This window comes from Heptranchias perlo, chromosome 6 (genome assembly GCF_035084215.1).
Source record: "Heptranchias perlo isolate sHepPer1 chromosome 6, sHepPer1.hap1, whole genome shotgun sequence".
NCBI lineage: Eukaryota > Metazoa > Chordata > Chondrichthyes > Hexanchiformes > Hexanchidae > Heptranchias > Heptranchias perlo.
This window is the reverse complement of record NC_090330.1, coordinates 110,147,356-110,168,905: the sequence shown is the minus strand read 5'-3', so window position 1 is coordinate 110,168,905 and position 21,550 is coordinate 110,147,356. Positions and strand designations below refer to the sequence as shown.

Here is a 21,550-nt window from a genome sequence, read left to right as displayed (position 1 = left end):
TCCGACCGTTACAGGCCCCGCCCCCCACGTGCTCCGACCGTTACAGGCCCCGCCCCCCTCGCGCTCCGGCCGTTGCTCCCACGTGCCTCGCGCCCACTTTGTAAACGGCTGTGCCGGCAGGCCGCGCAGGCGCACAAACCCGTCGCCCGTCATCGCGCTGAAAGCTAATTGGCTGGGACTTGCTATTTATTCAAATTTTCACCTTAGCGTCCTCACTACTAGCCCTTCAGGGGATGAGGCACGAATGGCCTTAGCTGACCTAGAGCAATGGGATTCATGTAGTTTGCTTTGCCCAAAAGAGGTACAGTTCATTATTGATAAGGTACAAAAGCCCAAAGAGAAGGTCTTCTTTCAGGTGAGTACTAAAGTAAAAAAGCAGGGAATTTAAAAATATTTTTGGGGGGTTCTTTCCTTTCTATCGCAACCTTTAATTTCTATAAATTAGTTTAAGCCCAACACTTTTTGTTAAAGAAAATAATGTGCTTTTATATAATACCTTTCACACCATCTTGATGTCCAAAAGCAATTCACAGCCAGTGAAGTCCTTTCCAAGTGTAGTCACTGTTGTAATGTAGGAAATGGGGCAGCCAATTTGCACACAGGAAGATCCCACAAACAGCAATGAGAGAATGGCCAGTTAATCTGTGTTTGGTGGTGTTAATTGAGGGAGAAATGTTGGCCAGTGCACTAGGAGCACTCCCTAATCTTCTTTGAATTGTGCCATGGGACCATCTACATCCACCTGAATAAGTGGATGGGGCATGGATTTAACATCTTACCTGATGGACGGTACCTCTGACAATGCAGCCCTCCCTGAGTATTGCACTGAAGTGCTCAACTCCTGGAGTTGGGCTTGAGCTACAACCTTCTGTCTCAGAGGTGAAATGCTGAAGATGTTTTATGCAGCAATCTGCAATGGAACTCTACTGAGGAGTAAATCCAGCCCCTTGGTTTAAATCAAATATTAAAATATTAGCTGATCTCCCATGACATTGCTCACAGACAAGATTTAAATGCTTGGAAATTCAGCTGCATATTTTTCATGATTATCCAGCCACAATGGTTGAAAAATTGTGCAGAACATGCTCAAACTTCTGATATCATAGAATCATAGAAGTTACAAAATGGAAACAGGCCCTTTGGCCCAACATGTCCATGTTGCCCAGTTTATACCACTACGCTAGTCCCAATTGCCTGCACTTGGCCCATATCCCTCTATACCCATCTTACCCATGTAACTGTCCAAATGCTTTTTAAAAGACAAAATTGTACCTGCCTCTACTGCTGCCTCTGGCAGCTCGTTCCAGACACTCACCACCCTTTGAGTGAAAAAATTGCCCCTCTGGACCCTTTTGTATCTCTCCCCTCTCACCTTCAATCTATGCCCCCTTGTTATAGACTCTCCTACCTTTGGGAAAATATTTTGACTATACCTTATCTATGCCCCTCATTATTTTATAGACTTCTATAAGATCACCCCTAAACCTCCTACTCTCCAGGGAAAAAAGTCCCAGTCTATCTAACCTCTCCCTATAAGTCAAACCATCAAGTCCTGATAGCATCCTAGTAAATCTTTTTTGCACATTTAAATGCTTGGAAATTCAGCTGCATATTTTTCATGATTATCCAGCCGCAATGGTTGAAAAATTGTGCAGAACACGCTCAAACTTCTGATATGTGTTTGTGATAAGTCAGAAAACTACCCTACACTTTGTTTTTTTTTAAAAATCGTGTCTCTCTCTTCCTGTAATTATCTCTACTTCTCTCCCTCTTTTGCTGAGGTTGGACCCAGGTATGGGGCAGACACCTGGGAGGGAATAGAGCCCAAGCAGAGTGGGCAAAGTATACAGAGTGGAGGAGCAACACTGGAATTTTCCTTATGTCATTTCTGGATCTGTTGTGGAGATTGATTGCTATGATTAGTCAACAACTCCACTTTAGGAAGGATATCAAGGCCTTAGAGAGGATGCAAAGGAGATTTGCTAGAACAGTACCAGGGATGAAAGACTTCAGTTACGTGGAGAGACTGGAGAAACTGGGGTTGCGCTCCTTAGAGCAGTGAAGGTTAAGGGGAAATTTGATAGAGGTGTCCAAAATCATGATTTTTGATAGAGTAAATAAGGAGAAACTGTCTCCAGTGGCAGAAGGGTCGATAACCAAAGGACACAGATTTAAGATAATTGGCAAAAGAACCAGAGGTGATGTGAAGGGGAAAAAAAAATTATGCAGCAAGTTGTTATGATCTGGAATGGACTACCTGAAAGGGCAGTGGAAGCAGATTCAACAATAACTTTCAAAAGGGAATTGAATAAATTCTTGAAGTGGGAAATTGGCAGGGCTATGGGGAAAGAGCAGGGGAGTGGGACTAATTGAATAGCTCTTTCAAAGAGTTGGCACAGGCACGATGGGCTGAAAGGCCGCCTTCTGTGCTGTATCATTCTATGATTATCATTGTATCATGTGACTACCAGGATGGTAGAAGGCGAACCAGCTGGACCATGGTCTTTTTACATCGAGCAATTCCTATGTTCAACAGAGGAAAGAATGGGGAATGGTCATGACAGCTGTACAGGGTTGAATGTTTTTTCTAATGCTGACATGATTACAGATGCCAACTTCCAACAACTGTAACCTATGTTAATTAAGACATAATGAGAAACTTTGCGAGCCATAGAGCCTTGCTTGACAGGCGCGTGGATCAGAGAATGAGTGTGGAGATCACTATACCCAAATCGTGGTCCTCCCAATTTTCCAGTGATTTAACTTAATGGCCCCTGCATAACTCCTTTAACATGCAGTCTTTTTCACTGTTGTGAATTCGACTTGGAATGAATAAGTATCACCAATGAAAACAACATGGTATCCATCAATGATCATCGCTGGTGTTGCTATATTTCTTCCTGGTTGCCAATAATGGGTCTTTAGGGGAAATTTTCCAATTTCATGTAGGAGAAAGGCCTGCTCTCTGTGCACAATGAGAAAGAGCAAATGGGCTGCATATGGAGACACCGCTATTGCCGGCCAGAACGGAGATGATTGGGTAATTCCCCTGTCAATCACACCTGGAGACCGCACTGCTGTAAGTGACTAGGATTGGTTTTAGGCATGTAATTTGTGCTCTAACTGTCCTCCACTCAATGCATTTTGCTGGAGAAATCACCCTGCTTTTATTGGAAGATGTTGCTGCAGTTTAGGTTGAGTTCTGCTTGCTGTAGTTTGTAGAGGTTCTTTTTGCTGTAATGCGCTGTTTAAACAGACTCTGTTTTCTGAGTAAATAAATTTTTGCTGTAAAATAGACTGTTTGCTGTGAGACCTGCTGTAAGTCTCGCCCCACCTCCAACTCATTGGCTGACACATTGTGCCAGTAGACACTCTGTAGCAAATGAGCTGGCCAAGAATTTCCTTCTATTAAAATTAACGATGGAAAATCATGGGCAGCACAGCCATAGTATCTTGATCTCCACTGCCGGTAGTTGAGGCAGCACAAACTCAGAAAATTGGTCCTTATATCTTCATATTAATATATTGAAAATAATAATCAGCACCCACTTCTTGTGTCACACTTTGTCACTTTTTTTTAACAACCAAAATTCTAGCATCTTATTGGCTTAAAGTTCATATTCATAAAACAAATGACAACTGAAGAGTCAGGCATTGTGCCATACAGCAAATAGAGAGCAGAAATGAAAATGACCAATCATGAAGTCCAAGAAACTATGAATCAAAAATACTAATCAGCAAGTTACCAATAAAACAAAGGAGAAACTCAGCCAATCAAATTGTTCCAAAAAATATGAAGTTTATTTGAGCTTTTCCCAAACTGAAAACTTGCAGATAAAAGTAACATTTATAACAAAGGACATCCATTTAAAAAAAGAATCAATTCTGCATTCTCATAATGCCAAATATGAGAACCTCATAACCTATCTTTTCTATTTAGAAACAGGAGCAGGCCTGTTGTATATTTCTAGCATTTTCTGTTTTTATTTCTTAATTACAGCATTTGTAGCTTTTTAACTTAGTATTTTACTGAATAAAATGTTTATCCTTACTTATAGAATTGCCTTTGCAGTGCTGTTAATCCTTGGAAAATGTTTTCGTGGAGAGGCCTACTCCTATATGTCTTCAGCTGCCTGGGCCCTAAGCTCTGGAATTCCCTCCCTAAACCCCTCCACCTCTCTACTTCTCTCTCCTCCTTTAAGTCGCTCCTTGAAACCTACCTCTTTGACCAAGCCCTGTCTTAATATCTCTTGGTGGCTCAGTGTCAAATTTTGTCTGATAATCGCTCCTGTGAAGCGCCTTGGGATGTTTTACTACGGTAAAGGTGCTATATAAATGCAAGCTGTTATATTGGCATGAGCTTGAATTATTGGGTTGGGCTTTGATGACTTTTTCTATACATGCCTTGTTTCTGATTGGTCACTGTTAATGTCAATTACAGTAAGTCCCTCCCTTCTTCACTTTAGCTCCAGAGTACAGTTAAAAATCCTACTCTTCTGCTTTTAAACCAATGAATGGAAAATCAAGCACTGTAGGCCTGTTATTTCCCTTCAAGTGCCATACCTTGCCAGGAGCACCTAGTCAGCCCTGTAGTTTTTTTTTATTCGTTCACGGGATGTGGGCGTCGCTGGCAAGGCCGGCATTTATTGCCCATCCCTAATTGCCCTCGAGAAGGTGGTGGTGAGCTGCCTTGAACCGCTGCAGTCCGTGTGGTGACGGTTCTCCCACAGCGCTGTTAGGAAGGGAGTTCCAGGATTTTGACCCAGCGACAATGAAGGAACGGCGATATATTTCCAAGTCGGGATGGTGTGTGACTTGGAGGGGAACGTGCAGGTGGTGTTGTTCCCATGCGCCTGCTGCCCTTGTCCTTCTAGGTGGTAGAGGTTGCGGGTTTGGGAGGTGCTGTCGAAGAAGCCTTGGCGAGTTGCTGCAGTGCATCCTGTGGATGGTGCACACTGCAGCCACAGTGCGCCGGTGGTGAAAGGAGTGAATGCTTAGGGTGGTGGATGGGGTGCCAATCAAGCGGGCTGCTTTATCTTGGATGGTGTCGAGCTTCTTGAGTGTTGTTGGAGCTGCACTCATCCAGGCAAGTGGAGAGTATTCCATCACACTCCTGACTTGTGCCTTGTAGATGGTGGAAAGGCTTTGGTGAGTCACTCGCCGCAGAATACCCAGCCTCTGACCTGCTCTTGTAGCCACAGTATTTATATGGCTGGTCCAGTTAAGTTTCTGGTCAATGGTGACCCCCAGGATGTTGATGGTGGGGGATTCGGCGATGGTAATGCCGTTGAATGTCAAGGGGAGGTGGTTAGACTCTCTCTTGTTGGAGATGGTCATTGCCTGGCACTTATCTGGCGCGAATGTTACTTGCCACTTATCAGCCCAAGCCTGGCTGTTGTCCAGGTCTTGCTGCATGCAGGCTCGGACTGCTTCATTATCTGAGGGGTTGCGAATGGAACTGAACACTGTGCAGTCATCAGCGAACATCCCCATTTCTGACCTTATGATGGAGGGAAGGTCATTGATGAAGCAGCTGAAGATGGTTGGGCCTAAGACACTGCCCTGAGGAACTCCTGCAGCAATGTCCTGGGGCTGAGATGATTGGCCTCCAACAACCACTACCATCTTCCTTTGTGCTAGGTATGACTCCAGCCACTGGAGAGTTTTCCCCCTGATTCCCATTGACTTCAATTTTACTAGGGCTCCTTGGTGCCACACTCGGTCAAATGCTGCCTTGATGTCAAGGGCAGTCACTCTCACCTCACCTCTGGAATTCAGCTCTTTTGTCCATGTTTGGACCAAGGCTGTAATGAGGTCTGGAGCCGAGTGGTCCTGGCGGAACCCAAACTGAGCAGGTTATTGGTGAGTAAGTGCCGCTTGATAGCACTGTCGACGACACCTTCCATCACTTTGCTGATGATTGAGAGTAGACTGATGGGGCGGTAATTGGCCGGATTGGATTTGTCCTGCTTTTTGTGGACAGGACATACCTGGGCAATTTTCCACATTGTCGGGTGGATGCCAGTGTTGTAGTTGTACTGGAACAGCTTGGCTAGAGGCGCAGCTAGTTCTGGAGCACAAGTCTTCAGCACTACAGCTGGGATGTTGTCAGGGCCCATAGCCTTTGCTGTATCCAGTGCACTCAGCCGTTTCTTGATATCACGTGGAGTGAATCGAATTGGCCGAAGACTGGCTTCCGTGATGGTGGGGATATCGGGAGGAGGCTGAGATGGATTATCCACTCGGCACTTCTGGCTGAAGATGGTTGCAAACGCTTCAGCCTTGTCTTTTGCACTCACGTGCTGGACTCCGCCATCATTGAGAATGGGGATGTTTGCAGAGCCTCCTCCTCCCGTTAGTTGTTTAATTGTCCACCACCATTCACGACTGGATGTGGCAGGACTGCAGAGCTTTGATCTGATCCGTTGGTTGTGGAATCGCTTAGCTCTGTCTATAACATGTTGCTTCCGCTGTTTAGCATGCATGTAATCCTGAGTTGTAGCTTCACCAGGTTGGCACCTCATTTTTAGGTACGCCTGGTGCTGCTCCTGGCATGCTCTTCTACACTCCTCATTGAACCAGGGTTCAATCCCTGGCTTGTTGGTAATGGTAGAGTGAGGAATATGCCGGGCCATGAGGTTACAGATTGTGCTGGAATACAATTCTGCTGCTGCTGATGGCCCACAGCGCCTCATGGATGCCCAGTTTTGAACTGCTAGATCTGTTCTGAATCTATCCCATTTAGCACGGTGGTAGTGCCACACAACACGTTGGATGGTGTCCTCAGTGCGAAGACGGGATTTCATCTCCACGAGGACTGTGCGGTGGTCACTCCTACCAATACTGTCATGGACAGATGCATTTGCGACAGGTAGATTGGTGAGGACGAGGTCAAGTAAGTTTTTCCCTCGTGTTGGTTCGCTCACCACCTGCCGCAGGCCCAGTCTAGCAGCTATGTCCTTCAGGACTCGGCCAGCTCGGTCAGTAGTGGTGCTACTGAGCCACTCTTGGTGATGGACATTGAAGTCCCCCACCCAGAGTACATTTTGTGCCCTTGCTACCCTCAGTGCTTCCTCCAAGTGGTGTTCAACATGGAGGAGGACTGATTCATCAGCTGAGGGAGGACGGTAGGTGGTAATCAGCAGGAGGTTTCCTTGCCCATGTTTGACCTGATGCCATGAGATTTCATGGGGTCCAGAGTCAATGTTGAGGACTCCCAGGGCCACTCCCTCCTGACTGTATATCACTGTACCGCCACCTCTGGTGGGTCTGTCCTGCCGGTGGGACAGGACACACCCAGGGATGGTGATGGAAGAGTCTGGGATGTTGGCTGAAAGATATGATTCTGTGAGTATGGCTATGTCAGGCTGTTGCTTGACTAGTCTGTGGGACAGCTCTCCCAATTTTGGCACAAGTCCCCAGATGTTAGTAAGGAGGACCTTGCAGGGTCGACTGGGCTTGGTGTTTTGCCGTTGTCGTGTCCGGTGCCTAGTGGTCCGATGCCGGGTGGTCCGTCCGGTTTTATTCTTATGACTTTTCGTAGCGAGATTTTTTTACAACTGAGTGGCTTGCTAGGCCATTTCAGAGGGCAATTGAGAATCAACCACATTGCTGTGTGAGCCATTGTTAATAGTTTTAACCAATATTTTATCAAAGTGGTAAAAAAATTGTAAGAAAAATATTATTTTTGTTTTCTAAATTGTAATCAAATCAATTAAAACTTACAGTATAATTAATCACTAAATTATATTGATAACTTTTGTCTAGATTTTCATTTCACAAAATATACAAGGTATTTTCCAGACCTGCTATAACATTTCTCTGTGAGCTGTTACTCTAACAAAATGCAAGTGTCATGAAAATACTGTGACTAATGTTCTCCAGTCCGTGCTTGCATTTCTTCCCGGTGAAAACTTGAAGATGAAATCCTTTGGTCTTACGGTCTTTATTCATGCAGTTTTGCAGTTTGTTTTCATAATTGGTGAGTAAGAACTAAACTGTTGCTTTCATATTGAGTCTAAAATCAATATTAGTAACTGTTTCTTTTTTATTATTTATTCTCTGAATATGGGTGTCGCTGTCAAGGCCGGCATTTATTGCCCATCTCTAATTGCCCTTGACAAACTGTTGTTTGTCCTCACATTGCACAGGGACAGTTTAAAAATCTTTGCTTGGAGTGATGTTAATTGATTCAAATAGTGATTGTGATATTGAACTACTTAAAATTCCTGGGTAGTGGAGCTATTCCAGTTGTCATTTCCCTTAGCTTCACTGCTCTGACTTAGATGATAACTTGGATTGATCTTCAAATTTTATTCACTAGGTAGCTTTTGAATTCTACAGCATTGCACCCAGGACCAGATTGATAAATCAAGATTATTATTTGAATACAACTGAATTAGGTACTCTTCACTCTTCATAAGATAAATTAGTCAATTTATGCACGTTTACAAATTAGCCTGAACTATGAGGCCACTTTAATCAAGCGCTTTTACACATATAAGGACCTATTCTGTGATCCCTGGCTTTCAGCAGGGAGCCACAATCACAAATAGCACACTGTTAACTCTGAGTGCTGCTACCTACTGGGAGTGCCAGATCACTGATTCACCCCTGTGTTACATTCACTCCCAGCACCATATGCCATATGTCCTTCCTATACCGTCTGGATGGGAATTACTTTGTGTGTCTACTGGAGCAGATATTTTGAGTTTCATTTTTTTTTCTATAACTTTTTCCTTCCATCTATTTATTCTCTCAATCCATTCCCCGGTAATTTCTGTTCAGCCATATTCTCTCTCTCTCTCTCTCTCTCTCTCTTCTGACATATGAAGTTACACTGACAAGGCCAGCATTCTGAAATTACATACTTTGCATCTATTAATAGAATATAGGAATTAGCTATCATTTTACTTTCAATATAGACTAGATCATGTAAATTATATTGAGCAAAGGGTCACACATGCACAGTAATTCTGATGCCTGTTACTACCTGAGCATTAGTTTAATCTATTCATTCAAAAGATAATAATTACAGTCTTGATGTAGTAACTGCAGTACATACTGGGTCACTCATAACTGGTACTGTATGACTCGTATTCAGAAAGAATAAAATTACTCACCTTTAGTACTGAATTTAAGTCTCATACCTAAGAGGGGAAATTTTCCAACTTTTTGTTCCCAATTGGTAGTCTTGTTCGCTAGTAGTACATATTGAAAATTTGAATGCACACATTAAATGATTTTGCAACCGTTTAAATTAATGGGCAGGAGGGGGAGGGGAGGAGGTAAACTGGTTGAAGGTAAGGAGGTTACTGGCCTCTCGCCAACTGCCCATGGAGAAAACAAATGGAAATAGGGGGGAAAACACATGGAGGGTTAAAGTTGAGGTGAGCAGCAGAGCAAGAGGAGTGGAGGATACAGAAGTTGAGCATGTAGCCCTCGTCTGTGACATCAGTAGCTGGTTCAGCACAGTGAATGAGACTGTGACCATCTCCTCCTCTCTGGCTGGCTACATCAGGATGGAGATACTGATCAAGGTGGCTTCTGCCCGCAGTAAGATGCTGGTAAATTTAGAAAAATAAGTCTACAATTGTCAAAACAACAGATATACTAACAGGATTTCCAAAAGTGCTGGCATTTCCTTGATTATGCAAACATCAAAATATGAATCCCCTCTAAAAATCTAGTAGTGCACGTTTAGGAAAAAGGATTGTATTCCCTTAACATACCGGTGATCTGTGAACACAGGATTATAGTATTACATTAATTTTCGATAAAGTTCTGGATTCTGTACATGATTTTGAAAAATCAACAGCAATGTTATTAAACAGGATAACTGTTGGATGACCATGGGTTTGTGTTGAAGCCATCACTTGCGACATTTGTCCAAAAATCTTAAAATAAATCTGAGCACTACAGATCCATGTGAATATCATTAAGACTGAAACAGCAAAGCAAATGCCCTTGTTTGTCTAATGCCTTACAGTATCGCCCAATAAAGATATGGAAAATTCTTTGCAGTTTTGTATATGCTGCATAATCTTGCAATACAAACTGGAACTTGATGAAGAATATAAATGTATCTTTATGTTAAAAAACTTATATTCTTCAACTAACTGTTGACAACGCCAAAAGCAACTTACCCGTGTTGCAGTTTCTATTCAAAAATCCTATGTCAATGCTTCCTATGGAAAATCCCATATTAAAATTCCCACATTGCTGTAACCCTTGGCTGTGATGTCACCTGGTGGCACTGTGACAGGAGTTTCAATGTCAAGTGCTAAGTTGAGAAGTCACATCACACTCGATATTTTGCAGGGTGTTCATATGTATCTTTTCCTCACAAATCACTCAATGTTTTCTCAGTTTTCATCTTCCATGTTTTCTCAGTAACTGAAATCTTTAATATTCAAAGCAAGGGTGTAAACAAAATAAAAAGTGACATATTTCACAATAGCATGATTATATTTTCCCAATGAATTGTCTTTTGTGTCATTTAATTCCTTCATAAAGTTTTCACTTGAAGATCTCAGCCTCTCCCTAAAATCCTGGACTTGAACTTGATAGCTTTGCCCAGAGCTGTGATTTTTCTAGCTGAATGCAGATTGTACGGTCTGAATATATGCAGTGTGCCTAATTTCCCCAGAAACGGCCTCAATCCCCAATCCTCTCCCATCCAAACGGAAAGAAGGAAAATACAGTGAGAAAAGCAAGCAGAAGAATTAGGGAGAGAAGCAGAAGAGAAAATTAAAGACAGAAACAGAAGAGGAGAGACAGAGAGAAAAGGCAACAGAGACAGTTGAGAGACTGTATTCTCTGACTTACCATGTACAATGCCACCAGCAATCCACTAGTGTATGTGTGTGTATATATATTCAGTGAGTACTGGAAAGGATGTTAAAGAGAGAAAGAACTTGGATTTACGTATTGCCTTTCATGATCTCAGGACGTCCCAAAGCGCTGTACAGCCAATGAAGTACTTTTGAAGAATAGTCACTGTTGTAATGTCGGAAACGCAGCAGCCAATTTGCACACAGCAAGATCCCACAAACAGCAATGTGATAATGACCAGATAATCTGTTTTTAGGTACGGGTTGAGGGATAAATATTGGCCAGGACATTGAAGAGAACTCCCTTGCTCTTCTGTGAAATAGTCCCACGGGATCTTTTTACGTCCATCTGAAGGGGCAGACGGGGCCTCTGTTTAACATCTCATCCAAAAGACGTCACCTCCTGACAGTGCAGCACCCATCAGTACTGCATTGGGAGTGTCAGCCTTGATTTAGTGCTCAAGTCTCTGGAGTGGGATTTGAACCCACGACCTTCTGACTCTCTCAGGTGAGAGTGTTACCGCCTGAGCCATGGCTGGTAGGGATTTTGCATAAGCAGATCCATTCTTCATGCAAAAACACAAACTGAAACAATTCTACAGTCCAGATATCCAAATGAGGCCTTGTAGCCAGAGGCCTCAGCAAACATTCCTTCTTTAAATAGCTTGTGATCCTGTGCCCAGGTCTCAACAAATTCAGTGTAGCATGTCCATTCCCATTCCTACAGTTTCAGAAACAATCAATTAAGTAACTGCATAGAAGAGTTTTAGGAGGCAAATTTTCATCTTAATCTTGCCGAGGTTCACACACTGAGCACACAAATGAGGAATTATGCAACCAATTTGCAGCCCCACAATTTTCCGTCCATTAAAGATGAGAAGCTGAAAACTTTAATCCCAGGAATGTTTTTTTTGTAAAAATAAGGATTTCCTGATATTTGGGCGGAAATCCCACCCATCATTAATTCAGCCTATTCGCAGTGGGCTACACAGAGACAGATAGCAACCACCAAAGAGGTGTCTGCCAGCATAATGCAATCCTCACAAAGAAGGAATGGGCCAGTAAATTCCTTATCTTGAGAAAAAGCTTGATGTAGGTGGGATGGAAAGCAAGTACTGAAGCTCAGCTCACCAGAATGAGAAATGAGCTGTTCCTGCAATAGTAATTCTGATTACTCTCAGACATAGTTTGATTGAAGAGATATTGGTCACAGTTTATGGTACTGATACTTATGATATTTGAGTCCATTCACTTTTTTGATGGGAATATGCACAAAAAAATGAAAATTGCTCCAAAAGCACTTTGAAATGGTATTTTCTTTCTACTTAGTTTCTTACTGTAAATCAATATCTTCAGCACAGTGTGATTGATGTCTATGCAGGGTAAGCCTGACTATGATGGATATAGAACAGAGCCTGCATTTGCCAAGATTCCACCATTGAGAACATCTGCTGAGAACTGATAAATCTGCACCAATGCAGTTTTACGTCAAGGAATTAATTACTGGGAGAGATAAGGGACTATAATTTGTGTACTGCAGTTTAATTAGTATGCTTCATTTTATTGATCTGTATTACCTGTGCCAAAAGGAATCATGTCAACTAATTTTTACATTTGTCAGTTAAAAGTTAGACTGACGTAGACTCTTAATGTTTTGGGCAAATATCATGGGCCATCAGTGGGGAGTTTCGCCCACCAGCCGCACATATCAGAAAATCAATGGCCCAGAATTTGCTGTCAAAATAACAGTAAGGCTAATGGCGCTCTCTGTTATTTGTGCATAAATGGTACAGCAACTTCAGGCGAGGGTAGATGCGCGGTTAAACACGGAAATCCAAAAGTTGCTGTCCAAGTTGCGCCGCTCTGCCGTTATCTTCGCGAAAACAGCACCTTGCTGTCTGACTCATCATTGAAATATATTGAACAGCATGAAGTTGCTGTATTTGTGCAGTGGATACGAACTAAACTCAGATATTTAGGGCTGGTAATTGCTAGTATAAGTACCCTTTTAACGTCATAGTAAGTGTTAATGACTGGCACCTCTCTGGCACAGAAAATTAATTATTATAAGTGTGGAGCCTCATTCCTTCAGGTTTTGAATTTTCCAGAGAGATTTTAAAAGTGTCAAATCTTAAATTTTATTTTTTTACTTTTCCTTTCTGTCTCTTTTTTTTCTCTCCCTTAATCCAATCTTTCTTTCCCTCTCTTTCTTTATTTCTCTTTCTGTACCTGATTTGACATTGAGTTCACCCCCTTTAATTCACCTTCTCTGTCCTTCCACTGTTAATTTCACAATCGTTCAATTTGATTGGTTAAGGAGATACCCTGTTGGTTGCCCTGTTCACTCCAGTCTCAGGTGCCTTGTTTCCCTCACTGCGATGTTATCAGTTCGCACTTTCAGCAACTTGAGGGCAAAAGGTTTTTGAGCCAAAGGGTGCAGGGGCAAGTCTAACTCAGGGCAGACGCCGTTAGTATCCTGCTACTGCAAAATATGGCCCATTATCAACAAATGGAAAACTGCGCACAGCATACCTGCCATTTTCCCAATATTAGCAGTTGCAATTGGTAGGCGAGATTGCACAGTTGGAAAATAAACCATGCAGAGTCCTCAGTCTCTCCCTTCACCTTCAGCTGGGTCTACCAAGGTCCCTTAATGCTGGAACAGTGTCAGGTAAGGAGTAATTCTGCTAGTTTGTGCTCCCAACACTAAGTACAGTGTCACATACTCAAAGATGTTGGAGGGATATCCAGGAAAGGAGTCTGACCTCAAGTGCCAAGGTGGGCAAAGAGTATGACTGAATAAATATAGGCTATCATGCATAAGGAAGCTATCCTGTGTAGAGAACCATTTATTTCAATCACAGTAAGTTAGAGTGTTAGACTTATTTAAGTTGCTTAGTATACTTAACCTCAATTGGTACAGTAATAAAGGTTGTTGAGAAGTAGTAAGCAGGCCAAAAAAAGGATAACCTATAAGTGAGAAAGATGGAAAACTGACCATCATTATTCACACATAGAACTCATAGTTCCAACGCACTCAGTCAGATTTCAATCTGTAGTCAAGATCCTTTACATTCAGGTAAGCTATACATAATGTTATAAAACAATGTCACTGCCTAAAATACACAATGTCTGCTTATTCAATGCATATTATTCCAATCTTTGCAGAAAAAGACTCCTTGTAACAAAAGTCACAGAGGCCAACAGACAGTGGGATGCATCAGCAACCAGTTAAAAGACTAATCTCCTTAAGGAGATGTGCAGGAAGGAACCATTCAACAACGACAACGTGCATTTATATAGCGTCTTTAACGTAGTGAAATGTCCCAAGGCGCTTCATAGGAGCGATTATCAAACAAATTTGACACCGAGCCACATAAGACATTGGGACAAAAGCTTGGTCAAAGAGGTCGGTTTTAAGGAGTGTCTTAAAGGAGGAGAGAGAGGCAGAGAGATTTAGGGAGGGAATTCCAGAGCTTAGGGCCTAGGCAGCTGAAGGCTACAGCGGATAATAAATATTCATGATTTTGGAATTTACCTGCTATCTAATGAACATCAAGGGGGGAGATTTCCTCTGTTTGCCATGTAGCAAAATCATGAGTGCATTCTTTTTACCATTTCATAACAGAGGAAATCTTGCCCCCCTCCCAAGTCACAATGAATGAGCAATATGATTAATTCTTCTTTGTAATATAAACAGCTGCATTCATCACAGCTGACCATGTGATTGAAAGTGGAATCACCTCTGTCTTCCCTCATCTGGAAACTCCTCATAATGAAACTATGGCTAATGGAATAGACAGTGAGACTACAACCACAAGCTTGGTTTTGAAAACAGTTGTAATACCCACCCTTCTGCCTATTGGGAATGAATCATTAGTTACTGAAAGTAGCGTGGAGTCAAATGCAACCAAAATTGCAGAAACAACTATTACAGAAGAGGTACGAACCCAATCACAACAGCCATCTGTGGATCAGGGTACTGACAAATTGAAAGTTCAGGAGGGGAAGTCGGTGATTTTGCCATGCCAGTATCACAGCAATGATGGCGCTTATTCAGATGAACTCTCTGTACTGTGGTATAGGGAAGATCTCTCTGGGAAGTTACCTATTCTAAGAGACAATGCAACTGACTCTGCTAACTATGCTGGTCGAGTGTTTCTAAGTGGTCAGCTATCAAAAGGAGATGTTTCCATGACAATTCTGGATGTTGCCGAGAGTGATCGTGGCACATATTTCTGTACTATAATACTTCCTAATGGGACAAATATAACTGGTGATGGCACACACCTCATGATGAAACCAAAAACAGGTAACTTTACATTTCAGACTTTTTTAGCTATGAAAGAATACAATGTTCCTTCGAAGATAACAAATTACTTTATCAATTAATAATGTGCTTTGATATAATTGTCTTTAAATCCCTCTATGGCCTCCTCTATATCTGTAACCTCCTCTGGTGTCATGGACTGCAGCATTGATTTCACTCATTTATAATGTAGGAATTCAGTCTCAAACAGTAATGCTCTGAATTTCTAGTTGAAAATTGATGATGTAAGTCTTACCATTATGATTTTGGTGTTTGAATGTTTACATTTAAATAATTAATCCTTAGTACTCAACTCTGATTAAACTACTGCTGAGTAGGGTTGATATTCAACAGATTAGGGGGATGGCAGAGAAATTTGCAATCCAGATAAAGAAATAAAGACTCTACTTCTCACATTATAAGAGCTGGCTTCAAGCTTAATTTGGTCTGGAGGGTATTCCTAATGATGCCACTCCATAACTTCCGGCGGCCATGTTGGATTACAAGCATTATATGCAAGGTGGCCAGCAATTCACGATGGCCATGAAAAAGAGAATAAAAGACAGAAGTAAATAAAAGAAACGAGGCTGTGCTGAAAGATGAGTCGTTGGGTCAGGCCCTCATCAAACGGCCCAGTTGGTAGCAAATGATACTCTCCCTGCCAGTGGCCGTGGGTAAAAACAGGGTGCAGAGGGAGGAATACTGGGCAGAGCTTTTAGGCAATTACATCCAAATGTCACCACGTCTGAACAGGAGGCAGAAGCGCACCCAGACACTATCTCAAACGGATTCTGTAGTGTTATTTTGATAGGATATCCAACTCTTGTAACTCACATTCTCTTTTCTTACGTGCCCCTGCTCACTAATTGGTTCAGAAAAGATGTCTTTAAATGCCATAATACTTTAGGAAGGGTTCCACTTATTGTTCTCATTTACCGCCACTATTTATTGCTATCCTTACAATTCTTTTCATTAGAACCTCACTTATTTTTGCACCTATCTAATAAACCCACTTTGTACTGTCCGTTACTATTACTCAATACTATATGCTTATGCCCAATCATGCTTTGCTATAATTTTCTTGTCACACCCATCATGGTGCAATTATTAGTTGTCTTTCTCTCTCAATTGACGAGATGATCAAAATACCCACAACACTGCAGTGATTTTTACTAGAGAAAAAAATTGAACTCTTTTAGAATGATTTTATTTTTAAAGTATCTTCGGTGATTCTTTACGGAGAACTATCCAGTTGGAACATAACCGCAATACTGGTAGGGGGGCAATGTTAGGCATCCACAGTATGATATAATTAGATTGATTTACAAGGTTCAAGCAACTTACTAACCATCACTTGCACTGATTAAATCATTTTCAACACTTTTGATCCAGAAGTGTAGTCCGGTTTATTCATACTGCACAACAGAAGTGCAAGCACTTAAACTTTCCTTTTAAAAAGCTGGAGTATTCTGTTCCAGGAGCTAATTCTTACCGAACGATTCCAAGTAGTTTTGTAAACACAGTAGAACAAATCGGTAACTTATTATTCCAGCATCCATCCCTTCATATGTTGTCAGCAAGGGGAATAGTAGAGGAGACAGACTCTATTGGGGCAGTGAGTCTGTCATTTAAAACTTTAAGGCCGTTTGCGTGTTATTTGGTTAACAGTCGAAGGTAACTTTTTTTCTTAAAAACAAAATATTCTATACCTCTGTACTAACAAACAACAACTTGGCATATTTGGAATCCTAAACATAATTTGAAGAAGTTCCTGATCTGCTTGCAAAGAGGGTTTCCATGATAGTTGTAAAAACTGCTTCCATGAGATATGAACATTATATAACAAGAATTGATTTATTAATAACAAGTTATTAAAAGGACTAAACATGCCATGAAATGATCACATTTTGCAATGTGGATCTTTAGGATTACATTTTAATGCAGATCTCAACGTTTTTTCTTCTAGTTCTCATAAAAAGTACAATGTTCACAACATTCATTTCAAACTAGCATGTTAACCTGCTCTGATCTTGTAACTGTGCTTCCAGAAAGATAGTAATTTATAAGCAATGTAGCAGTTTTTTAACATAGTTACTTGTGATATTTGTCACAGCCCCAAATTCTCAGTAAAAGATACAAAGAGATACAATCTTCTACTAAATATGTTTTTTTAGTTCTGCATACAACTTTAACCCTTGAATTCTAAGTTCTCATTTTACACCACATTATAAAGGAATATAAAACATTTAGCTAAAGTTTGCCACAAAGCTTTAGGAGTTCAGTTGCTTTTGTAACCTTTGGAATGACAAAACAAGAGTTGCATTTTGCTGGAATTGTTACCAGACATAAGCTGCAAAAGAATTCAGTGACTCTCAAATAAGATGTACAAACTGAACGCGACTGCACCGTACTAACTGGTTAGGATCTGGAATGCACTGCTGGGGGAATGATGGAGGTAGATTCAATCATCATTTTCAAAAGGGATAAGTACTTGAAAGAAAAACATTTGCAGGGCTACGGGGATAGAGCGGGGGAGTGGGACTAGCTCTACTGCCCTTGCATAGAGCCAGCATGGGCTCAATGGGCCGAATGGCCTCCTTCCGTGCTGTAACCTTTCTATGGGGCTTAGGCACATGGCCAATGGTGGGTCAAAGGGGATGGGAGATGCACAAAGCCGGGGTAAGATTAAAATGTGCTTGGTGAGTAACGTACGATTTTTCTGATTATCCTCCTCTAGGGCTTTTTGGTTTTAAAGAAACCTTAGGAACCACCATTGGGATTATTGCAGCAAGTATTGGTATCTTTGTTGGGTTTTTGACAATTCTTGTGCCACGTTTCAGGGAAAGGATGCCATGTCAAAAATCAGACACACTACAAGGTGAGATAAATTTGTACTATATCAGTTCATTAAACAGCCAGTGAAACTGTCATCTAAAATTTCAACTTAAAGACCCCGGTACAACTAGAAGGAGACAATTTTAACTCCTGCCATTGCCAACTGTCTGCTTGGGATAAACAGCTTCTCATTGTTATCTTTACAATTCCAGCAAATGTTCTTTCAAACCAGTGAATATTAAAATGATAATACATGTTATGATTTGGTCTCTCTCTAATTCTCTTTCTTCGTTTCACAGCAATTTGCAGTTTCCATAGGTGAACCAATGCTCCGTGTGAGACAAAACCTTCGATTTTGTATAGTACGGTGAACAGGACAGGTTGCTCAGGGCTAGCAATTTACACATTTAAGATAAAATTGCTTCTAGATAGTGCACGGGATTCCATTGTCACAAGTCAATTGAGAAATTGGATAATATCAACCATTAAAGATGGTTTTTGTAACAGGCTAATCTACTATTCAGATTCATTTACAAGTAGAATTACTTACAGAAGCACTGAAAAAAGAGGTTCTAAACAGCACAACACAGTGCAATGGATCTGGAGACAGCTTGTAAGGGGTTAACTAAAGAACCCAATCTGACAAGTCTCTCTGGAGACTTTCTTTAGGCCTCAAGACAAATGCTTCTTAGAGTTTTATGGTCTTGTTCATTAGCCCAATACATAACATTTACTGTTTCTTAATATATATTAATTCCTTTCCTTTGAAATTCAGCCAGTCAAATAAAGGCGATTGGCTGAACAATATCGTCGATACTTACAACCTTCAAACACAAAGTCAAGAAGAAGACCACATGGTTATTGATGAGGATGATAAATATATATCATCTGGTTTTGGGAATTCAACTCAATTCAACCCTCAGTTGATGTTCTATTCACATCTGATTTAATTGAATCGATTCCTAATCAAAGGAAAGGAGCTGTGTTCCCACAGCTGAGATGACAACAGCTGCAATTCTGAAGCCTTCAGAAGGCACTGGCTGGGATTTTCTCAGAGCTGGTCCGTCTCCGCCGCCGTAACTTCACTGGAGCTGCGGCAGGATGGAGAGTAGCAGTTCACTTATTTTCAGTAATGCTTAGGCGTGAAAAGCAGCCATCTCGGTGGTAGAGAGGCTGGGAAGTTTAGGTAAGTGAAATTCATTAGTTGTGCTCCAGATATTTAAACATACAGCAGAGGCTCACTGCACTGAGGACAGGGGTCTAGCTGAATCAGACAAGAAACCATGCTGCTTAAAAATAAAATTCCAAGTACTGTGTCAAGGGAGTTTGTGGCAGGTTCTGTGAACGATGGCTTCAGTCCTCTTAATGTTAAGCTGAAAGAAGTTGTGACTCACAATGTCAGACGTGTAGACTGGCACCACACAGGAGGCCACAGGGTCAAGAGAAATGGTGCAGAGGCAGAGCTGGGTGTTGTCAACATGCCGATGGAAGCTGACCCCGTGCCTACAGGTGATGTCACCGAGGAACACTATACATGAGGGGCCAAGGACAGACCTTTGGGCGACTCCAGAGGTGATTATGTAGGTATGGGAAGGGAAGCCATTGCTGGAGATCTTTTGGCTGTGTCCAGACTGGTGAGAAAATAACTGGGGAGAGCAGTCCCAGGCAGCCAGTGTTTGCCAATCTGCTAAAAACAGATCATAGCAGCAAGGTAAAGTGCGCTGCCTGAAAGGGCGTTGGAAGCAGATTCAATAATAACTTTCAAAAGGGAATTGGATAAATACTTGAAAAGGAAAAAATTGTTGGACTATGTGGGAAGAGCAGGGGAGTGGGACCAATTGGATAGCTTTTCCAGAGAGCAGGCACGATGGGCCAAATGGCATCCTTCTGTGCTGCATGATTTTATGTACTGATGGCAACACCTAATGTCCTTTATCTGCCCCTGGTACAGATCAGTCATCTTGTAGATGATGCAGGAAAAGCCAGGCTTATTAGAGCTCCTCCTCAGTAATTATACAAGCTATGCCTGGTACATTTTTGTTCCTCTACAAGGCTCTTCCTTGCTGGTTTCCTATGCTAATATGTATTTTTTCTTTTTCTACAGCTTGAGGTGCTCCAGCATTGCTCAGAAATGAATACAACGTTGATCCACTGTCTGTTATTTGATAAGATTGATGTTCCTACATTCAGCTTCCCTCCTCGTCCCATCACCCTAAATTTTAGATATCTTCAGCGATGTGGATAGTTAAACATTAGTATCAATTTTACTTTGAGAAGTTAAATACAGAAATAAGCATCAAAGCTAGGAGTGACAGCCACATTGTTAGAGTGTTTTACTCTGCATCTAGCTGTGTTACCTGACTTGATGCTGACAGTTGGCGCTCCAAGTGAAACATGTTTCATTCCACTGATATGTCACTTTGGATATTGGATTCACAAGTGGGTGGATCTCAGGTGATCTATTCTCATTGCTGGGCTTTCACATTTTCTCAATCTTTTACCTATAGCTTTTTCACTGAATATGAAAACTCCACCCTTGCCAGTGCTGCTTTTACTGAACCCTGCCATCTACTTGATGTAGGTTTATTCCTAAGTCCTTCTAGAGAAGCAGATATTTCATTTTAGCAAGCCTGATTAAGCAATGTCTCTAGTATGCCAGCAAGGATGGATGCCTTTAGCAACATAGGAGCTGTGCGCTCATTAATTCTGCCTCCTTTTGATAAAACCTAACGGCAAGAAATAAACAGTCCAAACCAGCAGAAAGAAACTTTAAATTGAAAAAAAAGCCACTTATCAGAATTGGGCAACCCCTTGGAAATCCATGGATATGATCACCTTCTAAGCTAACCAAGTTGTTTATAAAAGAACCAGTCCCCACAACAGATTCAAGCATGGGGTTGCTAGAAAAGTAGCCACCCACAGTAGCTTTCTGTCTGTAGTCACTCTGTGGCACAAGGCCTAAAGCTGGCTACAGCCCTGAAAACTTGGGCAAACACACCAAGAGGGAGAAAGATGGAAGTATTTGATAGAAAAGCCAGGTTTAGAAGCTTGCTGTATGCTGCAGATAGCTTTTCATTCTTAGAGGTATCTGGTCAGTATCTAATGTACATTCAGCTGTGCTAGTTGGCATGGAAGTAGGAATGTATAGTGGCATTAGGTATGTCTAGATCATATGATGTATACCTAATTGTAGGTTATATGTTATAAGCAGTTAATTCAGCAGAAAGCATGATTTCATATGATGCTTTGAACATCCATTACAAAGTTTTCACTCTTACTACAACTATGGTTAAAAAAACCCATAGCAGCTCCTGTGGATAAGGATTATAGAATATACCAACATGATTTAACCATGGAAGAACCAAATTAGACAGTGAAGAACTTTTTCCTGGTTTATCAGCAACACAATTCTGATAGTAGAATGAGGCCCCTACATGCAGCTATGGTTGGGAGTATACTGTATGCTTGCACAGGGCTGGGATGTGGTACGGGTTCCAGATACCACTCTCACACTTGGATGCATTGGGATTTTTGCTACTTTTGTAACTTCTACATTAAATTCCTTTGCAATATA

General features: G+C 41.6%; 1 protein-coding gene across 1 annotated transcript; it reads left to right on the top strand.

Annotated features, from left to right (window-relative positions):
• The first annotated feature begins 234 nt into the window (after window positions 1-234).
• LOC137323151 (uncharacterized) lies at window positions 235-21,550 on the top strand. Its single transcript, XM_067986630.1, has 4 exons — window positions 235-355; window positions 14,533-15,144; window positions 17,879-18,019; window positions 20,081-21,550. Exons 2-4 carry the CDS (start codon window positions 14,616-14,618, stop codon window positions 20,083-20,085), a joined length of 675 nt encoding a protein of 224 aa, XP_067842731.1. The 5' UTR covers window positions 235-355; window positions 14,533-14,615; the 3' UTR covers window positions 20,086-21,550.

What these genes read in the sequence shown, in the direction of transcription:
- LOC137323151 (XM_067986630.1), top strand. Translation starts at nt 14,616, where the DNA reads ATGGCTAATGGAATAGACAGTGAGACTACAACCACAAGCTTGGTTTTG. An exon ending in CATGATGAAACCAAAAACAG is followed by an intron (nt 15,145 to 17,878) that starts GTAACTTTACAT and finishes ATCCTCCTCTAG; the next exon opens with GGCTTTTTGGTTTTAAAGAA.